Source organism: Fistularia commersonii, chromosome 7 (genome assembly GCF_037954325.1).
Source record: "Fistularia commersonii isolate RoL2024-O1a breed Wild chromosome 7, RoL_Fcom_v1.0, whole genome shotgun sequence".
Lineage (NCBI taxonomy): Eukaryota > Metazoa > Chordata > Actinopteri > Syngnathiformes > Fistulariidae > Fistularia > Fistularia commersonii.
Window position 1 is genome coordinate 11835305 of NC_141290.1, and position 22745 is coordinate 11858049.

The 22745-nt window shown below is 39.7% G+C and overlaps 1 protein-coding gene across 2 annotated transcripts in view; it reads left to right on the top strand.

Moving 5' to 3' along the window:
* The window catches only part of asic1b (acid-sensing (proton-gated) ion channel 1b), a 219938-nt gene extending 198710 nt beyond the window's left edge, over positions 1 to 21228 (top strand). For both annotated transcript variants that reach the window (XM_086149811.1, XM_086149810.1), the window contains 7 exons: positions 9869 to 10019; positions 11085 to 11141; positions 11619 to 11772; positions 15891 to 15982; positions 16304 to 16383; positions 16906 to 17007; positions 18534 to 21228. In XM_086149811.1, the coding sequence (XP_086005937.1) occupies positions 9869 to 10019; positions 11085 to 11141; positions 11619 to 11772; positions 15891 to 15982; positions 16304 to 16383; positions 16906 to 17007; positions 18534 to 18629 (732 nt within the window). In that variant the 3' untranslated portion in view covers positions 18630 to 21228. The remainder of the gene's footprint in view (positions 1 to 9868; positions 10020 to 11084; positions 11142 to 11618; positions 11773 to 15890; positions 15983 to 16303; positions 16384 to 16905; positions 17008 to 18533) is intronic.
* Positions 21229 to 22745: the final 1517 nt, after the last annotated feature.

Genomic DNA, 22745 nt, shown 5'->3' on the forward strand with positions numbered 1-22745 from the left:
ACACACTTGGAAGCCTTAACTTTATCCTGAAACTCACATTCCCATCAGTTTGCATACGGGAGCTTATGTGGGTTAGTCCTCCGCCCTGTGAATAATTCGGTGGATGCAACCCAGCACCCGCAGATAAATCAGTTACTCTGACCCTAATATCCTACAGAACTATGCATAATGAATGGGTGAGAGAAAGGGATGGGTTTGGGAGGGATGTGGGTCTCTCTGTGTATGCACATCTGGTGAGTCTGCTCCAGTGTGAGCGGGTCGCCGTTGTACTTGCTCAAGGCGGTTTAAGACCGCTCCTCTTTGTGTTACTCCACTTCTTAGTCAATTATTCATGAACTTTCTGTCCGGCAACTATTCCCCCTGCTGGAGTTCTTCTGCTCTTCATCTTACTTTTCCAGCGTTTCTGTGAATTAAGATTCAAATCTTACAAGTGTGTATGTTTGCCCCAGCTAAGTCATGTGTAACAACCTATTTGGTTCTACGGTAAATAATTGCAGTTCCACTCCAAAATGCGTGTTATGGCATATAAATACAGTAATTAGAGTCCCTGCCAACTGCTTTCTCTCCATCATAATGAATTCAACAGTATATGTGACTAGTATTCATGTCTTATGTCAAAAGACGGATGTCTCAATATTTGCTTACAAGACATTTGCAATATCTATATCCTGGTAGCTTCTTGTGTATTTGTTCGTGTGTGTGTGGACTAGGGCTAGTTCCCAAAATGCATTTGGAGTCTCGTTCATGGGCTCGCCTTTAAAAATCGGGATATTCAGTAAATTCACAGAAAATGTACTCTCTGAATGCAGAAACAGCCTCCTGGTGACAAATTCCAGGCATACATTATTCTGTAAAGTGAAGCTCAGAAATTCAACTGTAGCAACAAAAGGAAAACACAGCATTGACTGGAGGGGGACTTTGAATTAATAATACAACTGAAATTTCCATATCAATAAGATTTCAGATTTCTATACAGTAGAGGTTGGCAAAATCCACTTTTGTGCATCATTAAATAGACTTGCGTCTATAATCAAATGCATTTATTTACATGATATTAACTGTAAAAACAAAAACACACACACACACTCACACAATATGCAGCTACCGTTCCTCCAAAGGGGTAGAAAATGAGCATGCAAGGGAACATCTGCAAGTTGTTGTTTTTTTATATCCGCCTCATGTACACGCAGGTGCAGCATCAACACGTATGTTCAAAAAAAAAGACGAGAGGGTGAGGTGGAGATGTAAGAGACCGGCGAATTTGCATGTAAAGACAGTGTCTGTTTCGAAGCATTAATAGCATGAGGCGCCTGACTATGAATAGATCCCATCAATTTAGCTCGGTGAGCACAGTGTGTACATTTGCATCAGCCACGCGTGTCGTTCGTGCCACGGTCATTATCTTTGCCCAGGACAGGATTAGCGGCGAAATGTTCCAATATTTGTTTAAAGGCTTTTAAGTTTTAAATAACATTTTTTTTTTTCCCTAAAGTTAGGAATTTGCACATTGATTACCTTTTAACGACACAATCATCTCATCTTAATAGGTCCCGGTTAAAGTCCAACAGGGGGGCTTTCAGTGTGGGGTTTGTATATTCTCTCCGATCTCCGGCTTCCTCTCACAGTCCGAAAAAAACATGAAGCAAATTCAGTGGAGACTATAAACTGGCCAGACGTATGAACAAAAGGGTGAATGGTTGTGCGTCTCTATACTGTATGTGGCCCTGTGAACCCCACCTCACCCCCAATGACAGTATAGATAATGAATGCATGAATTAATGAATTTAAATCTGTTTTTTGATTTTTTTCGTTTGAATTCACAAGAATTTTTCTTGATTTGTCATCCTGGCAAGTGACACTAAGGAAGGTTTAATTCCAATGGTGAAAACAGCCTTTGCCATTCTTTTCAGTATTAACTGTTTGTTGCAGGTTCCATCATCATACTAATAAATTATAAAAGGGCTTCAGCGGGAGACAGAGCTCCTTCTGGTAGCTACAGGCAGGTTTTTATTGACAGCTCGAGGTTGTTGGCCTCGGGTCTATGCTAAGATTACCGCCATTGTTTTTGAGCTCATCAGCAGAGTTAAGAAGACAAGAGGACAGGTTAGAGTTGCAAAAAGCAATTGGTTAGGGACATGATCACATGTGAGGATATTATGAGTAGAGCCCTGTATTTGACGGTTGAATAAATACAGAATACCGGTGTAATATACACACCACACATAGGTACATATAAGTGTGTGTGTGTGTGTGTGTGTGTGTGTGTGTGTGTGTGTGTGTGTGTGTGTGTGTGTGTGTGTGTGTGCGCGCACATACGTATACCCGTGTTTATGTGCATACACTTCCATATTTATATATGGGTGTATATATGTGCGTTTAATTGTATGAATGTATAAACATGTGTATATATTTGTACATGTAAATATATACATACGTGTGTATACATATATACATCTATACACTAAATGTGTTAATATAAATATATATATATGTGTGTGTGTGTGTGTGTACAGTGTATTTAGATATTATATATGTATGTATGTATGTGTGTATATACACAAATATATGCATACATACATTAATACGTATTTACCATATGGCCAAAATTATTCGCTCACATGCCTTCACTCGCATATGAAATTAAGTGACGTCTCCGTCCTAATCCATAGTGTTCAATATGATGTTGGTCCACCCTTTGCAGCTATATCAGCTTCATCTCCACAAGGTTCAGTAGTGTGTTTATGGGAATTTATGGGAATTTTTGACCATTATTCCAGAAGTGCATTTGTGAGGTCACACACTGATGTTTGATGAGAAAGCCTGGTTCTTAGTCTCCTCTCAAATTCATCCCAAAGGTGTTCTCTCGGGTTCGGTTCAGGACTCTGTGCAGGCCAGTCAAGGTCATCCACACCAGACTCTGTCATCCATGTCTTTATGGACCTTGTTTTGTGCACTGGTGCACAATCATTTAGGAAAAGGGAGGGGCCAGCTCCAAACTGTTCTCACAAAGTTGGGAGCATGGACTTGTCCAAAATATCTTGGTACGCTGACACTTTCAAAGTTCCTTTCACTGGAACTAAGGGGCCAAGCCCAGCTCCTGAAAAATGACCCAACACCATAATCCCTCCTCCACCAAACTTCACACGTGGCACAATGCGGTCAGACATGTATCATTCTCCTGGCAAGCAGCAAATATAGACTCATGAATCAGATTACTAGATGGAGAAGTGTGATTCGTCACACCTGAGAACACATCTCCAGCGTGCTTTACACCATCCAACACTTTGTATTGCACTTGGTGATGTGTGGTTTGGATGCAGCTGCTCGGCCATGGAAACCTATGAAGTTTTTACCGTGGACTGTTCTTGAGCTATTCCGGCCACATGAACTTTGGAGCTCTGTAGCGATTGAGTCTGCAGAAAGTTGGCGGCCTCTTCACATTATGCGCCTCAGCATCCACTGGTAGGTCATATAACTGACTGCTCCGTCAGTTATGTGACCTACCACTTCTTGGCTGAGTTGCTGTCATTCACAAAACCGTCCATTTCTTATACTACAGCTGACAGGTGACTGTGGAATATTTTGGAGCGAGGAAATTTCACAACTAGATTTGTTTTACAGGTGACATCCTATCACAGTTCCACTCTGGAATTCACTAAGCTAAAGGCAACCCATTCTTTCACAAATGTTTGTAAATAACAGTGCAGGCCTAGGTGCTTGACTTTATTCACCTGTGGCCATGGAAGTGATTGGAACAACAGATTCTGATTATTTGGATGGGTGAGTGAATACTTTTGGACATATGGTGTGTATATATATATATATATATACATATACATACATGACAGATTCAATCCCAGCAGAGGACATTATATTTCAACAAATTAACCAAAACAGTATATGTATTTATTTACTTCAGTTTTAACATTTTTTGCTGGGTAGGGATCCGTCATCTGTCAGAATGAGCAAACGACATGAAATTCAACCCAAACACCGGGATATTATCAAAAAATTAAACAAACAGACAAATAATATGAATGCATTTGGTCAAGATCCAGCACTGCTTTTATCATTCCATAAAAACATTCAAAACATGACAACACCCTGGTTTATTCTAAAATTTGAGATACATCTCCAACTTGGCATGCAGGCCAAATGAGCCGATTGGATGGAAAAGGTCTCCCGTATAGGTCGTCGTCTTACATGTACATACTGAAAGAATAATAATGGTTGTGTTTTTTTAATTTTTTTTTCAATTTTGCCTGCGTGAGCAATAATTATAGTGTACAGGCTAGGGGGAATGAGTTGCATGCATAAATACTAACGGTCAAAATGGCAGCCACCTTTTAAAAAAGGGGGTGGGGGACTCCATTAATCAAGCTGTCCCAGAGTAATCCCAATTAAACTCATTGGTAAGGTCTTACATCACATATTGAAAGTCCGTGCCAAGTTTCACTCACACCAGATTAAGAGCGAGGCTTATTAGCTGCGCCATCACCTCTTTTTATAGGCTTGTCATTAACTGCAGTCGATGTATTTACTTTTGCCAAATATGATTAAATTTGACTTTTATTTCGTAATGGAGCTCTATGATGTTTTTGATACACTTTGGCCAAATTTAGATTATTATAGAGTTTTTAATGGGGCTTTATGAGGTAAAAAGGAAGGATTTTATATTGTTTATTTTAAAATATGGCAAATGTTATTCATCTCCTGTCAGTGAAAACAGGTCAGCATTCTGGGTTACTTGGAGATGCTTTTTGAGATTTTACTATTTTAGCCTTTTTAAGAGCCCTGATTTAATAGAGGCGGACGATGAAGTAATCCAGCCCGGACAAGGAGTCATCCCATTTTTTTCACAACGTTACATCTGTCAAAGTTGGTTGGCGGCCAAGCCAATACAATTTAAAAATGCTGTTATCCGATGATGTTCGGGTGAAGATGCGTCAGAAGTTTGAGGAGATCGAAGGCTTCATCGGTGCAGTAAATGTTACTGGAGGGGTGTTGGCTGCGTGAAAGTGAGAGTCTGAATCACCGCCTACAGATATTGACTGAATACAACATATGTAGAAGGGGAATAACATTAGTCTGTGGATTAAATCTCATTGAGCTGAATGATACTTGCAAGCTTGGAGCCTCTCGTTCGCAAAAGTCAAACTGATCTTGTGAATCTGTCTTAAAGCAGTGACATGATGAGGGGATCCGTGGTGTCAGAATTTGCATCGAAAACAGAACAAGATGAGTTCTGGGACAACTCCAGCACAGTCATTCGTCAGATGTCATCTTTTTTTTTTTCTGCCAGCTTTTCACTCCAGGACCCAGACTGAAAACTGTTGCTTAAAATGTCACAGAAGATAGCAGGGTAAGAGTCCACCATCAACTTAAACACCTGGATAAAGATGGGTTTTGTTTGGATTTTTTTTTTTTTCGATTCTAAGGAGAGGTATAACTTCAGTAACCTTAAAAGACTCCAGTACATGGCTTCTAAATAAAAGCCGATGCATTAGATCTAGTAAAAAAGTGCAAACTAATGGTAAATCATGCTCAAGCAGCTGACTTACAGCGCGGTTTAAGAGACAAGTTGATGGTTCGGATGTAGAAATCGATTAGGTTAGCTCTGAAAGGTCGATGGGGAGTAAGAACACTCGAGTATAAATTAGGCTTTAGTGCCTCCAGGGTTTGGTTGTTTGAATATAAATCTCTTCCTGCTGAGGGGCGGAGACGATTTGTTTTGTCCCTAATTGTACGAATTTTATCATTAAGGAAGCTCATACGGCCATTACTCGCAAGAGCTGTAGAAATACATGGATCAATAAGGTTATGCGTCTGTCGGCCGCCCCGCTGATGAAAGGATATGTGGGTTGTACCGGTTATCCTTTTTAGATTAAGCCTGGTTCATCCGCACAGAGTAAAATGTCACATCATTTCATACCTTTGCGCCGTGCGTCGCTCTGTGATGGTTCGGGAGTCATACCGCTGCGCTTACCTCTTATTTTATTGTTCTATCACCGGAGGCTGGGTTCGAATCTGGTGTCAATCACCGTCTGCCTGAAGCACTGTCATCAAGTAAGATCAATGCCTGGGGGGACTCTTGTTAGCGCCGAACTCATCAATCAAAATAGACTTCGATAATGATGAAATGGTGTCCTTAAATTTAGCTATGGCCCAAAATTAAACAAAAAGCACCGATGCGTCGTCCAGACTCAAAGGTGATGGAAGGTCTGACAGAAGAGGGTGCTGAGGAAATGTCAGATACCAAAATAAGGGGGGGAGAGTGATTAAATAATGAATTTACATTTATGTACGCCTAATACAGTATGAGTATAATGCCCTCAAGAAATGTCATAGTTCAAGAGAAAGAGGCTGCCTTTTAATTGAATGCAAATGACAAAAGAGGTGCTATCTTGCACAATGAAATGCCAAATGTCTGCGCAACTGTGTGAGAATCACCTGAAAAAGGAAAATATTTTACTTTAATGCCTTTATCATGGATTTCCACATGAAAATTCAAGTCAACTGCGAGGTGTGGGGAGCGTCTGTATATGAACTGCTAAAGGCACAGCGTGGAAGACAAAGTGCTAACAGACACCGGGTACTGAGTTGATTTTTATCAGGCTGAACAAAAAAATAATGTCTGCGAGGAATGTATATATTAATATGGCCGTGGGCCGTTGATACATTTAGACTAAAGTATCGGTCGGGGAACTGGCCAAGTTTCACCAAGTCGACATAAATCACAATAATGTGATAGTAGTTTATTAATCCTGCTTTAGATAGCAAGGGTCAGATGCTGGAGATTTATCTGTCCGGGTTCTTTTGCACTGTAATATGAAAGAATTAAACTCTCGCAAGTTGCTGTTATTAACCGCTCTTCTGTTTGTACTTGATTTAATTTATTTTCGCTGGTTAGAAGGGCGAAAACCCTCCCGGTGTACATACATCTTAAAGAAAGACCTCCAAGTCTGGTTCCCACGTTTTCGTTCCGCTAATAAACCCAAAAACATGAAACAAGATGAGAACCTCAGCATGACGGCATCATCTCGGTAAGATGATTTTGTAGTTGTTTTTTATTTTAAATCTTTTAATAATGTGACAGTTTGTCACACACTTTGAAGCCATATTGCTAGTAGATTACTACTAGAATCTTATGTTTTCTCCCTCTGCAAACGCGACAGCAAGACATTTCCCTTGATGCTTCATGAAAAATTAAAAAAAAAAAGTGCCTCAAGTTCATACCACCAACTGGGGAGCATCCTCACGAGACGCGCCGCCACCCTGGAAGTTTAACACGGTGTGAAAGCGCCAGCTTTCCACCCTGCATGGTGTCATCCAGATCTGCTTCGTCACTGTCTCGGGAATACGCATCGATAACGTTATTATTTCTGAGTGATGAATCTTTGCATCTCATTCCACTGAATAGATTCAAAGTCTTTGACAACCTAGTGATTTTTTTTTTTTTTTCTTTTTTTTTTTACTTTCCAACTAGCTCTTTTCTGCCTGCGCTTTATTTATTTATCAAATCTGGCAAACTCATTTTTCATTAATCTAATGCTGTTTGCTCACATTTATTCAACTCGCTGCTTCGTCAGTCCCGCGTAAAACTGTCAGGGGCGCTTTCATCCGCCAACCAAAGCGTTACTCTCACTTAAGAAAATAAATAAATAAACGAATAGAAGAAAGAGTGAAGAAAAAAAAAAGAAATTATGCAATTTCTGTTCCACCTAACAGACAAAAAAAATCAAAATTCTTGCAGCAGTCACTGTTATCCACGCTTGCAGAATTAATCCTTTGCATAACAGTGATGATATTCCCACAAGGTGGCCATATGGTTCCTCTAGTTAGCGTGAACTATATTGTGATGTGGTGAATATATGCACGTTTCATTTCAGCCGTCGTTTTCTCTTCATGAAGGTTGTATTTTTGACAAGGGCCAGACAAACCATCACTCTTCTGTGAAAAGAAGATTATTCTTTGTCTGGTTTTCTTTAATTGTGTCCTGTGCGAGTGTACCTACCGTTGCTGCATTTTCATTGCATTGGATTATTAATAGTACCCAAATTCACTACACGTCATAGATGGCTGCCTCTAGTGCTTCGGTACAAAATTGTAAAAATGCCAGTCCCTAAATCACACGAGTGGCCATTAATTCATCGCTCTGAGCATTCAGTGATTCAAGGTTTAAACTGATGAGACAGAACTACAGAGGCTGGTTTATAACCTCCTATTCCTTTTTTAGACAGCTGAGCTGTAATTGATTTCTTACATTTAATATTTGCAGTTTTAAAAACTGCTTTCCCCTGGCTTGCTTTTTTTTCTAAGCTTTCTCCTATATATGGGTGAATTATGCTATGCATGCCTCCCGTTTGGCCTTTTTTTTATTCAATTTGTTTTCCTTCCCTCTCCATTTGAGGCATAAATGATGTCAGACCAATTGTGATCTTTTGGCCATAATAATTTTATTATCTTTATCCGCATTTGTATTTCACAGGTGCGCGTACATCAGCTACGTTTTTCAAATATTGGTGGTCTTAGACCAGGGTTGGGCAATTATTTTGACTGGCGGAACACATTTCTTATTTCATTTTTATGCACTGGCCAACTAGGTATCATGTAAATTGAACAAAATGAATATTAAAATATTTTAGTTTTTGGCATTTTATTTCAACTTTAAAATCATTCATTATCATACAACTGTACCGACATTATTTTTTATGTAATCACCCATACAAAATTAAACAAAAAGAAAAAATAAGGAGCTTCTAAATTTAATATTGATTGAAAATACTTTATTAAAATATTCAAAGAAAATAGTTGGGGGACCGGATAAAAAAGCATAACGGGCCAGATGTGGCCCAGGTCTGTCTGAGCCCAAAGTAGTACTATCACATGAAAACAAACAGCAAAACGTCTTATTAAGAATAAACATGACATCACATATTGATTTGTCTTTGGGGGCAAATTGCTGATCCAAAATTATGACAAGCAATGGCATACCATGTACATCTCTTGTTGGGTATATATATATGTATGTGTGTGTCTGTGTGTGTGTGTATGTGTGTGTATATATGTATGTGTGTTCATATATATATATATATATATGTATATATATATACATATATATATATATAAGCGTCCTTCTGCACACTAAACCATCAAAGTTGTCTTCTTCAGTGTCGAAGTTGAACGGACTCAGAATTTCCAGGTCATTTCATTGGTCCAATGTGACGAGGATAATTACTTTAGCGGCGTGAGGCTCGTTAGCCGCCCCCCCAAAAACAAAATCCATATATTATCCGCATCGTTGTTTAAGTAAAAAAATAGTCGCGGTTTATCGTCTGGAAATTACGGTATACATTATACACATATACATATATACACACGAATATACACACACACACAGATATATATATATATATATATATATATATATATATGTATATATATATATTATGTATGTAGGGTGCACGGTTCACCATCCTGACTGGATGATGGTGTTTTAGTCCTCGGATTAGAAGGAGGAAACATTGGGCCAAGCTGCAAAGCCGTTTGGAGTGTTTTACAGAACAGTATCACATCTCTGCTGTGTGGCAGGTGCTGTGCCGTCCCTGCATGAGGACCAGGTAGTAGAATGACGGCATGGAAGAAGGACTAGCTACAAGGGAAAGCGTAGGAAAGACTCTCTCACAATAACTATTCAAGTCAGAGATTAAACTTCTCTTTCAAATACCATACAGTAAATGCATTACACACTCTTTTGTAGACGGAGAGAAAAGGTCAAAACATGGTATTAGGAGGACAGACACACAAAAGACAGTCAGCTTACATGGTTATGCTCTGTTGTGTCTCTCCCTCTCTCTGTCTTGCTCAGCTGACGTACCTGCCGCCGCCGTGGGGAGACTGCAAGGCCACAGCCTTGGATTCCGACTTCTTCAGCACCTACAGCATCACCGCCTGCCGGATCGACTGTGAGACACGGTACCTGGTAGAGAACTGCAACTGCAGGATGGTCCACATGCCTGGTACGTGCCCAGACGCTTTATTTACAGTTACGGTGACAAGGACGTGAAGATTAAGTCAACTAGAGATGCGGCAGTCTCTCAAGAACGGCAATTTAATTTACTCGTCCAGCGCCGCTTCCACGTTCCTCGTCGGGTCTTTACAAACCGGCTTGCCACGTCGAGCATGAAATGTAATTCATCCCATTACAATGCCGACCGTAACATCTCGGGAGCGACCACAGTCAACACGCCTTAATTGCATTTGTTTTTGCTCCACCTCGCCCCCCTCGATCCCTCCCCGCCCCATCCGTCTCTCTCGTCAGCCCGGTCTGAGACAGATTTGAGTGAGAACCGCTGCATAGAAAGCTTGGCGATATCTAGGAAACGGCTGATATTCTCCTCACCAGGAGAGCGGAACAACTTCACAGTTTTTCGCTTTGTGCTTCAGACCGATTGCATTTGACATGTTCTCTCTGCCTCATTTGTCCAAAATCTGTTTGGCATCTCGGTAAGAAGTAAATTTGCCACATGGGAAAGCTTGTGATTTTGCCTTTGTTAACCCCTACTTTCAACTGCCTTTAAGTCTCTCTTCACTCCTGTGTTTGCGATAGCCCGCCTGTGTGCTAACAGGCGATTAGTGTTTGATCAATGTTGCGTGTCTGCGGGTAAAAAAAACCTAGGCCACCTCAATCACTCCCTGCCCCATATTTGTCTTTCTTATCTTGTGGCTCCGAGACAGAGTTGAATGAGAAAGTAAATGACAGAAGCTCAGAAATCTTGTCGTCTATATATTTTCTTCATCTTTATGTATGGCAGATAGAGGTGTGGCTGCGGGAGAAAGCAAAACTGACAGACGCAAAGATGACAGAATTAAAGTGGTCACATCAAGCAGCAAATGTCAAATTAATGCTGACAGTTATGAGGTTTGATCCGATCGGAGTTGGTCTTAAGCAGAGGGATGACAGTCTGAGACAAAATAATTGATTTGATAAACGGAAGATGGATATTCCTATTATTCCAGCGCATCGGAAACTCCTTAGTTTTTTGTTCCCTACTAAGGAGATCTTGTCTTTCCTGTGTCCTTAGGAGATGCCCCATATTGCACCCCAGAGCAGTACAAGGAGTGTGCAGATCCCGCCTTGGGTAAGAGATAGCCAGCGCATCGTGCATGTGTCCGTGCACGCCTGTGTGTATTATATACGCTGACGTCTGCGCCTGACCCGCCGCACAGAGCCCCTGATCAGAGCTGATAACAGATAATAGCGTTCCCTTGGTCTGATGGGAGCCATTCTCGAATTCCGAACCTAAGGCCCAGCAGTGAGCCGCTCCCTTTTCACACTCCACTGTCTCTACATCAAAAGATTGTTTTTTTTTTCCCAGTCCTTTTGTATTTTTGCTTGTTTCCTTATTGCCTTGCAATCCCTTCACTCTTTCATGACACTTTCTTGGGTGTCTTTTATCTTCGGCATTTCTTTTCGAGTTCTGTGTTCTCTGCCCCCCAGTTTTTATTTCATAAGATTCACAAAATGTTCCCTGACATTTTGTTCACCGCCAACACCATACTTGTCATCCCGGCTCTTCTATCTATCAATCTTTCCTACCGACTTCTCACTTCCTTAGACTTTCTTGTCGAGAGAGACAACGACTACTGTGTTTGCGAGACGCCCTGCAACTTAACACGTTACGGAAAAGAGATGTCCTTTGTCAAGATCCCCAGCAAGGCGTCGGCAAAGTACCTGGCCAAGAAATTCAACAAGACGGAGCAGTACATTGCGTGAGTTGTCCTCTTTCTCTGTCCCGTGATGAGCTTGGATTGTAACCCAGTTTCGGTGGATCTATTTCTACTTGCGAAGCAGCCCACAATGAGCCTCTTGAAAAGTCAACCTCCCAAATATTGTGGAAATCAAGTTTGGGAGTATTTAGATATTCTATGATGGTGTTCGAATACAGGACTGTCTCAGAAAATGAGAATATTGTGATAAAGTTCTTTATCTTCTGTAATGCAATTACAAAAACAAAAATGTCATACATTCTGGATTCATTACCAATCAACTGAAATATTGCAAGCCTTTTATTATTATAAAATTGCTGATTATGGCTTACATCTTAAGAAAACTCGAAAATCCTGTCTCAAAATATTAGAATATAATGAAAAAGTCATTTTTGTTTTTTTAATTGCATTACAGAAGATAAAGAACTTTATCACAATATTCTAATTTTCTGAGACAGTCCTGTATATACCTTTCGTATTCCTTTTTTTGTTCTTGAATCTTTCTTGATCTTTCTTAGAGCCCGGCAATTTGGGGGGGTTTTCATGTAAGGCTAAAAAGAACTGAAGGCTTTGGGCACAGCTAAGTTTGATTTGATATCCAGGTGTTGAGAGTTTCTCTTTCAAAAGCACCCAAAAAGATCCAACATAGTTCAGGGGAACAAAGAGGAAGCGCTAACACTCGAATCTTTTATCTTTCTTTCCCGGAGGAGCTGTTGAGAAAATAATTACACCAGATGTAGTCAGGGCTCTTCAAAACCTTTCGCTATATTACGCAGAACCTTTTTTTTCTTGAAACCCCTCTAGATTTGAGTCTGGCCATTCCATTTTATGCATTTTTGAATGATTTTAATTTGATGAATGTCCATACATATAGAATTCGGTTGCACGGAAGCATCGCAGCAAGAAAGTCCCAGGTTTCGATTCAGAGAGGTCTTTCTGTGTTTTGTGTTCTCCCTATGTATGCATGGGTTTCGTCTGGTTTCCTCCCACAGTCCAAAAACATGCAATAAACATGGAAACCCTAAACTGCCCAGATTTGTGAATGAGAGAGTGAATGGTTGTATGTCTTTATTTGTGACCCGGTTACGGACTGATGCGTCTTGCTCAATGAGAGCTGAGTTAGACTGAGCTGAGAGCTGAGTTAGACTTAAGACCAGATTAAGTGTATACTTCATATCAAGAACGATACGAGATTTGTCACCAAGCAATAACGTCGTAAACAAAATTATCCTGCCCAAGGTTTTTTTTTTTGTTTTTTTTTTTAAAGGTGCAAATGTATACCTTTGTTATAAGCTTGGCATAAACCTGCCACTTAAACTTGATTTATACTTCTGCTTTAGATAGATACAGACACTGTGCTGTTAAGTTAAAATTTGGTAATGAAAGATTCTTAATGATAGAATCTGTTATATAAAATGGATGAATGTTGAGTTGGTGTTTAGGGTTAAAAAAAACTTTTCTTTGATTATTGTGTTTGTAGGGTATATACCTAAAAAAACAAAAAAAAAGTTTTCTGGAGAACGTCTTGTGTAAGTCAGACATATTTGCAATTTTAAATTGAAAATGTAAAGTATGTTGACGTTCTGACACACATTTCACCTGTAACAAATATTGCACCTTCCCGCGATCTGAAAATTACCGTAGGCCAGATTGCAGGGTTGATTAAATTTTGATTAATTGAACAGCCTAAGTGGCAGGGCAGTTAGATCTCCCCTGGGTGTCCCGTTATGTCGGCTGAACACTGTAAAATTAATGCCTTCTACAGGATTCAACCTGCCTTATAGTTGAGAACCAGATGAACAGAGCGAGGATAAAAAGTCGTCAGTACACGGCTTCATTGATTGTGTGCCAACGGTACCGACCAGTTGTATTACTGGTTAACTCGCTGAAGAATGAGAGTACCAGACAGTGAGAAAACGTCATCGCAGTTGCCCGTTGGTGTTCCACAACGCAAGCCCCAAATTAGGAGATTGCCCTCGGGAGTCAAAAAAAAAAACACGCAGATCAGAATTCCCGAACCTTAAGAACATAGTTTTCAGCTTCCACCGTGTACGTCGAAATACCTCGGAGAACCTTTGACTGAAACGGCTTACGCTGTGACTTTATAACTACAACTCCCCTTGCCTCTAGTGGTTTTCTCTTGGCTCTCAAGTTTCATGTCATTGTTCAAAAACATGCTGTATTTTAATTGAAGACTTTAAAATTTCCCAAGGTGTGAAAAGCAGTATGAATTATTAATGTTATATATAATAGGTTTTTTAAGGGGTTCCTCAGGGATCCATTCTTGGACCACTTCTCTTCTACATTCCCTGCCACCACTAGGTCTGTAAATTCCTTAATATCAATACCCACACAAGATACTACTGCTCGCCTTTTAAAAATAGTTTAAGACCAATAAAATAATCTATAGAGTAGTGTTTCTTATCATGCGTTTAGCAATAGTCAAACTTGTCTCCAATCATACGTTACAGAAGTAGTCGAAAAAAAAACGCGGATGTATGAAAGGCACATTCAAAAGCTGTGCTTCAGCATGGTTTGCCCATTAACCAGATGATAAAATCCTCTGGTTTCCCTCGTGTTCAATCACATAAATGGTCCCAACATCAGCGCAAACATGATTTTCTATGGCTCTTCAGAGCTTACCAGCAGTCTGTGCAGGAGGCCGGGCCCGCTCTCATCCCCATGTGGAACCATATGCAAAGGACCTTGGAATGCTGTCAGAGCAGAATGCTGCTGTGAGCAGTTTAACTGGTTCCCTGAAGCGAATACATATTTCCCTCATCCTGGCCCGACTCCACTGGCTCCCTGTCAGTTTTAAGAGTTCCTTTTAAAATTTTATTACGCTTTTTTTCAGCTCACCTCCTTACTTATCTGACATTCAAATTCCTTTTTTCCCCACTCGACCATCACTCAGGTCCTCAAACAACGACACAGCCCCTTTTAGAGCCCACCTGAGGGCCCGCCTCTGTTTTCTGTGAACACAAATGTTCTGCGGCTTAAATTGCATTTTTTTAAACTTGCTTTTTATCCTTAATACATACTTCTTTTGTTTCATACCCCTGAATTTTCTCATGTTTATTTTTTTCTTAGGCTGTCTGCAGTTTTGTGATCGATTATTATTGTATCAATCATTTATTTATGTTGTTTTCTTGGTTTTTGTTTTTTTTTTTTTTTGCTTTTTTTTCTGAAGCCCATCTTGTTGTGATGGACCTTGCACATACTCAGTGTAGAGAAATGAATGAATGGTCGAAATGTCAGCATTATTCACATTTAAAAAATGTTATAAAAAATGTTAAATTGGTGGACTTGTTCACTATCATGTCTGTAGTTACAAGCAAAGTATGAATGGATATCATTTCTTTTGAGACTAAAAATGGCACATCATCAATACACACCTCGTCAAAGCAAAACAAACCATGTAAATATTCAGAGAAGTACATTTTTAATACGCTCTATGGCATCTATATTGATCGTTATATTTAAACAGTTGTAGTCATTGATCTACATTACTCTGCCTGAAAAGCAATAAGATGTATGATGTATTTTCTGTGGTGTTTTTTTTCTGCAGATTTAATACAGTCTGTGCATTCAAAACGCAACCTGGAAGATTATCTGTCACAGTTAGCGCGGAATGAGCAGATGTTGTGTGTTCATTTTGCAGAACTCCGACTCCCTGATATCATTTGTCATCTGTGTGGCTTCTTTTTTTTCTTTCTGCGAGGACTGACAGATCACTGTGTCTCAACTGCAGTTTTTGGCATTTAAAAAATAACTGCCCAGGGTGCTAAAAAGGCAAAGTTTCCATTTCGATCTTGTTTTCCACTAGAGTTGTGATGTCTTACATCACTGAGGATAATCAGGAATAATAATAAAAGCCTTGATTGCTTCTAGCTTTTATTCGTGTCTTTTCAGCACATGGACATTAACACAGAATTGACTCATAACAACGCTTTTATTCATCTTGGTACGCCTCAACTGGCGGGGATTATTTCAGGACAGGAAGTTATTCTCTCAGCTTGCAGCATCTGCTCTGTTATCTGAAAGAAGCTGCAGACTCACCAGTCGTCCTCTCAGGACGCTGAGGACGCTGGTGCTTTATTTGAACTTCTTGTCTTTTGCAGTGACAACATTCTGGTTCTGGATATCTTCTTTGAGGCTCTGAACTACGAAACCATTGAACAGAAGAAAGCCTATGAACTGGCGGGCCTCCTGGGTAAGGAGATGGCTGTCGAGGATTTTTCCCAGCACGAGATAATATGCATTATGTAACGTGACAAGATGCTTTTTATCCGGAGTGACAGTCGCAAAAGTGCCCGCGATGTTATAGTAGGTGTTCGGTTCCCAGAAGATACAGTACTGTCTTTTCAATCTCCTTTTGCCTTTTGACTCCACATTTCACGATGTACATTTCTAGCTTTGTTACAGTTACCACTTCTCAGGCTTAAATAAAGATTAACAGTTGGTTAGAACTGCATTTCTCAAGAGGAATTGACTTTTTTGGGCCCACCTTGATCATTTAACCCTTTCTTTCCAGGTGACATTGGGGGTCAGATGGGTCTGTTCATTGGTGCAAGCATCCTTACAATTCTTGAGCTCTTTGACTATCTTTATGAGGTAAGTCACCTTTTTTGTGCTAAATATTTAATGTTTACTTATCATATTTCTCGTGCATCATTTTATACACAGATCAGATGTATATGCTAAAAAAAGAGAAGGTTCTCTGCAGTAGGACATGTTTTACCTAGCAAGATTTAAACCATTTCCATCACGACACATACATCTTAGCTCGACAAATGCTTAATACTTTAACATTTCATGTATTCTGCATTAGTCGGAATAACTTTGTCCCTCCTCATGCTAATAGCTCAATTAGAAATGGCCTTTTACGTCTCTGACGTGCAGATGACACATGCAGGATCGATATTGTATCATTAATAGATACATAAAATTGATCACATTTGAATTTCTGCCTCACAGATGCTTTCAAACTCCAAAGTGCATTGGTTAGTCCCGGGCCCCAAATTTTTTTTCTTTTTTGTAGCTCTTTATAATGTTAAAAAAAAAACAGAGCAATTGTGTTTTTACCACGTGGGGTCAGTAATGTGTGTCCTGGCCTTTTTTTTTCCCTCTTTTCAGGTAATCAAGTACAAGCTGTGCCGGTGTGTGAAAAAGAAACACAAAGGCCGCAAGAATAACGACCGCGGAGCTGTGCTGAGCCTGGATGATGTGAAACGCCATGTCAGTTCACCGCCGCTGAGTATCCTCACAATGCCGCATCGCTTTGACAGGGACACTCTCTCTCTTTCTCCCCTGCCTCTGCTGGTCTTCGCTACAGCCAGATTGAGAGCGAGGGGAGATGAAACAGTTGTCGTGGGTGGAAGAGCAAAGGAGAGACCGGAGAAAGAGAGATAAAGGAAGCAAGGGAGGGAAAGACCCTAAGAGATGCGAAGGAGTGAGCGTTACAAAAAAAAAAAAAAAAATGGGGGGGCGAGCAGAGCGGTAAGGCAGAAAGTGGTTTAGATTTAATTAAAGCTGTGGGACAGAGCCAGCAGGGACGGGTTTGCCGTTAGAGCCCGGAGAAGGTGTGACAGCTCACTTATTTCCTGGTGCCAATGAAGTCACTTCACTTTAATTTTAAATCTGAGCAAAGACCGGATGCTTCCCGCCCCGTGTGATCGTCAGCCTGACTTTCTTTTCCATATATTTTCATTACTTTCATCATCCCTTTTTTTCAACTCCTGAGTATCAAGAATGTATTCCCTCTCTCCCCCTGCCCAGGTTTGTTGCTTACAGTCATTTTTCCTTTCTGACTGTGTTTAATTTTTGCATTTTTTAAGCACCTTTTAAAAAAAAAACATTTTCTGTATTCATATTCATGACCTCGATATTGATAGGAGCTGTACGGGGATCCAAAACAAGTTATTGACCATAAGTGAAGGGCAAAGGATATAAATTTGGAATTAGTATGAATCGCTGGTAATAATCTTCCATCATCCACTGCTGCTGCTTTTAAGTCATTAAATCATAAACTTAACACAGGAGGATCTGTTGATTTCCGGCCAGTGTCAGGCTCGGGGCTCTCGTTGGGATATTGTAATGGTCATGGAGCAAAATTCCAAATAGTCAGTTAGTATTAGGGTTCTAAGTTCTAAGCGATCCCTCATCCACCATATAAGATAAAACAAACTTTTTATTTCGTCACAGCAGCATAACAGTTATAGTGTCAATAAATATGTATATGAATATAAATAGAAAGACCATTAGACGATAGAAAAAGACATCCACAAATTAACAGACAGCAGAGAGAAAAGCACCAACAACAACATCAAGGATAAGAATGGACAACAGAATGGGGAGAAAAAAAACAGCAAGGGGGAAAATAGACAGCCAAAACAACAACAAGGATAGGAACATAAATGGAGTGACAATAGCGGTGACAAAAAAATAAACCAAAGTAAGCAAGAATCGAATGGGCTGAGACCAACAAGGATAAAAATAAACAACAGAGTTAGGGCATGACACGTATACATATATATATATCTGAACATTTGAACAGGATCAGAGCAAGTCATTATGGATCCCCATCATCTCACCTCATCCCAGAGTCCTCATTTACCAGAGAGACCCAATGCAGAATTCATTATGTATTTTTCTATTGTAAGTCTGTTGACTCTTTTCGTCCCTGCCTATAGTTGCTTTCCCCCCCCCCCCCCCCCCCCCCCCCACCCTTCTTTCATCTTATCACACAACGTTTTCTTTCACAGGCTCCCTGTGAGAACCTGCATACACCATCAACATATTCTGGCAATATGCTACCTCATCACCCAGGCCAGGGGAACTTTGAAGACTTCACTTGCTGAGCGGAGCCTGGGTGAAGAATCGATGTGCGTGTTATGCAACCAAAGTCAACCATCCAGCAAGACTATCCACAGCAGTGCGAGAAACTGATACAGTCTGGCGGAGGCACTTTTTCCACACAGAAAACAAAAAAAGAGAAAAAAAGGACAAATTATAAAAGGCAAAAAAACTCACCGCAGTTCACATGGAGAGTACATTCCTAACATTGACATATCTGTAAATTTTTCCAGAGAGCATTCCATGCAGGACTCCCTGTCTATGTGTTTCACTCTGGAAATACTGCCGTAAGGAAGCTCGTGGAGGAGCCTTGCCAACGCAGACCGGGAAAAATGTACAGTTAGGCCATCATATATAGTAGAAAAAAAAAGAACCCCTATGCCTTTATATAAAACAGCATCACGCCATGGTGTCAAAGAGGGACAAATGTTTATACCGCTTTCTCCACTGTACATGTAGCAACATCTGTATCTGTTGCAGCGCTCCGTTTAAAAAACAACCGCCAGGCTCGGTGTAGTTTGTACCAGAATGTATCTATGTTCGCAGTGAGTGTTGTCAGGATCGCAGGGGGGGTGACAGCTCAGGTTTACAGTGACAGTTTCAGGTTCTCATCATATAAGTGCATGCACGTGTTTGTCCAATGCATGTTTTTTTTTTTCGTCATTATCTTTTCCGATTCATTAATCATTTATATATACTTTTGGAATATGTATCTCTATGAATATAACTACAAAGTTTGCCTCAATTACATTGAGCAAGAAAAAAATCATTGTGCGCGAGAATATGCGCTTGCTCGCAATATCAACAACAGACATGAACTATCGTTTTTACTGTAATATCGGGTCGTTCATTTCTTTAATGTTAAAACTTTATCTGACCATTATTTTTGAGTACTTACTTTTACTTACTCTTGAATTATTATCTTTTTATGAATCACTTAACAATATGGTTTTCAAAATATATTTCAATCAGTAGTACACAAAGACATTTTGCAAAAAAAAGCAAGAAAAACTTAAAAAATTGAAGTATGACTGAAAATTACATATCTATATATATGTGTGTTTATATATATATATACACATATATATATATACATATATACATACATATATTAAAAAATCTAATTTTGGAAATATTTCATCTAGAAGGTCAAATCAGTTTTACCATTTAACATTTGTCTATGAATGCTTGTGAACGGTATCTGAGTGAGATTTAAATAGAGAAAATTCTTGATTGATTTGACTTCTGTGTCAAGCACGTCGATTTTTCCGTATTAAATCTGATATCAGGATATATCAAGATATTAAGGGGGGGGTTGTAATTTAAAAATGATTCAATTCCCCCCCACAATTCTGCTTTGGCCAAGTTAAACAAGGACAAGGGATTGCGTAACAGGGCGTACGTAGCCGGGCCCTGTGTGTTTGTTGATAGCTGAAGTAAATGAGCTGCACCCTGATGTAATTTCTCATGTTTGTTTTTCATTTTCACATATTCATTCAGCATTCACGCAGCTCCATTTCATCTTACCTTGACTGCGGGATGAGGTGAGAATTGGTTCTCAGAGAGACTCCTGCTGAACCCCTTTGGATTTTAGTGGGGCTATTAAATCTTTTCTGTATCTGTAGATTGTGTTCTTGTTGCAAAAGTCTTTTTCAAAGCACAATAACGCCAGTATGTAGAGGTGATGTGAACGAAATTGTACTATTATTCTTGATATATTGTCATATTATTAATATCGTGTTGATCTGAATGTTTTTGGTTGCTTGTTTTTTTTTCTTTCATAAACATATTTGATATTGCCTGATAATCCTGTCTCCATCTCATAGGTATTAGGCTGTTCTATTTAGTTATCAAAGCATAAATAAAATGTAAATATCATTTTTGAAATTGTTATTCAAAGGAAATTTTGTTCTCGTCACTGATTATTCTGCTCCGGGGACTTTTTTTTTCAGTTTTGGTTGAATTCATGAATACGAGCAGCGCTACGACTCCTAATACGCTCCACATTTTCAGTCATGAATGGCTCCCAGTAAATCCAATAACCATTCTTTTAAATCTTTTCAAATAAATATATGCTATCTTGTATTTTTCCCCAATAAAACATTCCCTTGGAATAAAATAGATATTAAGGAAGGGATTTGGGTGATGGAGCTTGCTATCAAAGTAAATACCTTATCTACTTCAAGCATTTATTTGTGCTGCAGTTTGGAGCAGTCAGATACAGCAGTGGTATCTTGCAGCTCCGTGTAATTGCAGTTTCGGCTGATGTATGACAATAGGATGGACGAGAAATATCCTGCTCGGCCAAATCAAGTTTTATCAAGCTTGCCAGTCCGCGCTACCATTCTACTGTAAGTTTGTCGACTGATGTTTTATTGGAAAAGCAACATGGTGATTTATGTGCCACCGAAAGGAACACATCTCCAGAATATTCAAATGAACTCATTGTCTACTCAGAACTGATGATGAGAGGCGATGGAGTGAGTTTCTCAGTTCGACAAAACACCATCACAGGAATATTGAGTTTTAGCTTCTTTGTCAAACCGCCGCAGTAAACTGTGAGCTATCTGAGACTAATATAATACAATAAAAACAAAGACATGGTGTGTTTTTGTCTGGAAATTGGTAGGCCTTTACTGTAATAACTGCCTAATTTAATGCATTTTAATATATCAATATTTCATTTTCCAGTATATATTGTTAGACCACTTGTTTGCAAATGTGTCGCCATCCCTGCCAGTTATAAGTGGCAGAAGGATGCAGTTTTCTCTCAAGCTCTAGGAGAGTTCTGCAAGAACCCAGTGCACTCTTGTCGCAAGGTCGATTAGATAATGATTGACTTCTGTTTTTTAAATTGTTATTTTTGGACCAACTGTTCCTCACAACAATCTGCAATCTCATATGACCGGACAGCTAGTTGACACAAGAGTAATTCGAGGACTGGAGGTTTTACGTTTGTGCTGTATAATTTTTTCATAAGTACATTTCTTTTAGCGGGAAATCAACATAGGCGAACATCAAATGTGCGTGTTGATTCATTATTTATTATTCAAGAGAGAAACCACAGCTGGTCGCCGCGCTTATCACATGGAGGACTGACGCCTCCCGGGGATGCAACTACATCTGATGAAGGTGTTCCTAATTTGAATGTCTGACACATGAGACACCCCCATCGTCGTCACCCCCCGTGGTTTTGTTGTTTACTGTTGTACCTGCCAAGAAGACAAATTAATCAGGAAATAAAAGATTATCTTGTTCATTTCCTCTTGGCATTAGTGTCTTTTGAGGGAGGCCAGAAAGGTTGAGAAGGTATGAAAGCTGCTGACCAGAGACAGCTGAAAAAAAATAAATCTGACAGTTGGTGGAAACCGGAAATACCAAGAGGGATTTCGAAGGGAAACCTGAGACGGTTCCCAGGTATTTTGGATTTGGCAGGAGCTATCTAATTTATGTTGTCAACGCCGTCTTCCCCCCCGACTGAAGGTAAATCGCTCCCCTCCTGATAAATATCATCATAAATGCTCACACCTTTTTCTTTCCTGGCCAATCCAGCATTAACGTTCCTGTAATGGAGTCTTTCCTAAACTCCTCGCTTTTCCTTAAATGACTGTAATACCCTGAGCTAATCATGCCGGACAGCTGAGTCGGTTTCTAGTCAGAGAACAGATGGAGAATGTTTCCGTGTGCAAGTAACTTGTAATGAATGATGAATTTAGTATGTATTTTTAGATGAAAATCTTTCAGCACCACTGACCTTTTGTTTTGAAGATTTAAAAATGTGGTCAAACATGTGCAGAAGTTTTTTCCCTGATATGGACTATTACCGATTTGTCCACGTATACTGAGAAAACGTGGGTTTCTTTGTCTAATGCACTGGTTACAAAGACGATGTGCTTAAAAGCCTCATTTTAGATTTTTACCCAACTAATGGAAAATGTTTTTTGACGGCCATGTCTACGACTTTATTTTGGAAATAAATGACAACGAGATGGCATTATAATCAAGTTATCACCAAGCCCTACATCATGTTGTGGCGAACTGTAATTCATATTTAGAAGCGCCATCAAACAGTCTGATGAGAATTCTAAAATAACATCCTAAAGAGAGTACCTGTTTTAAAG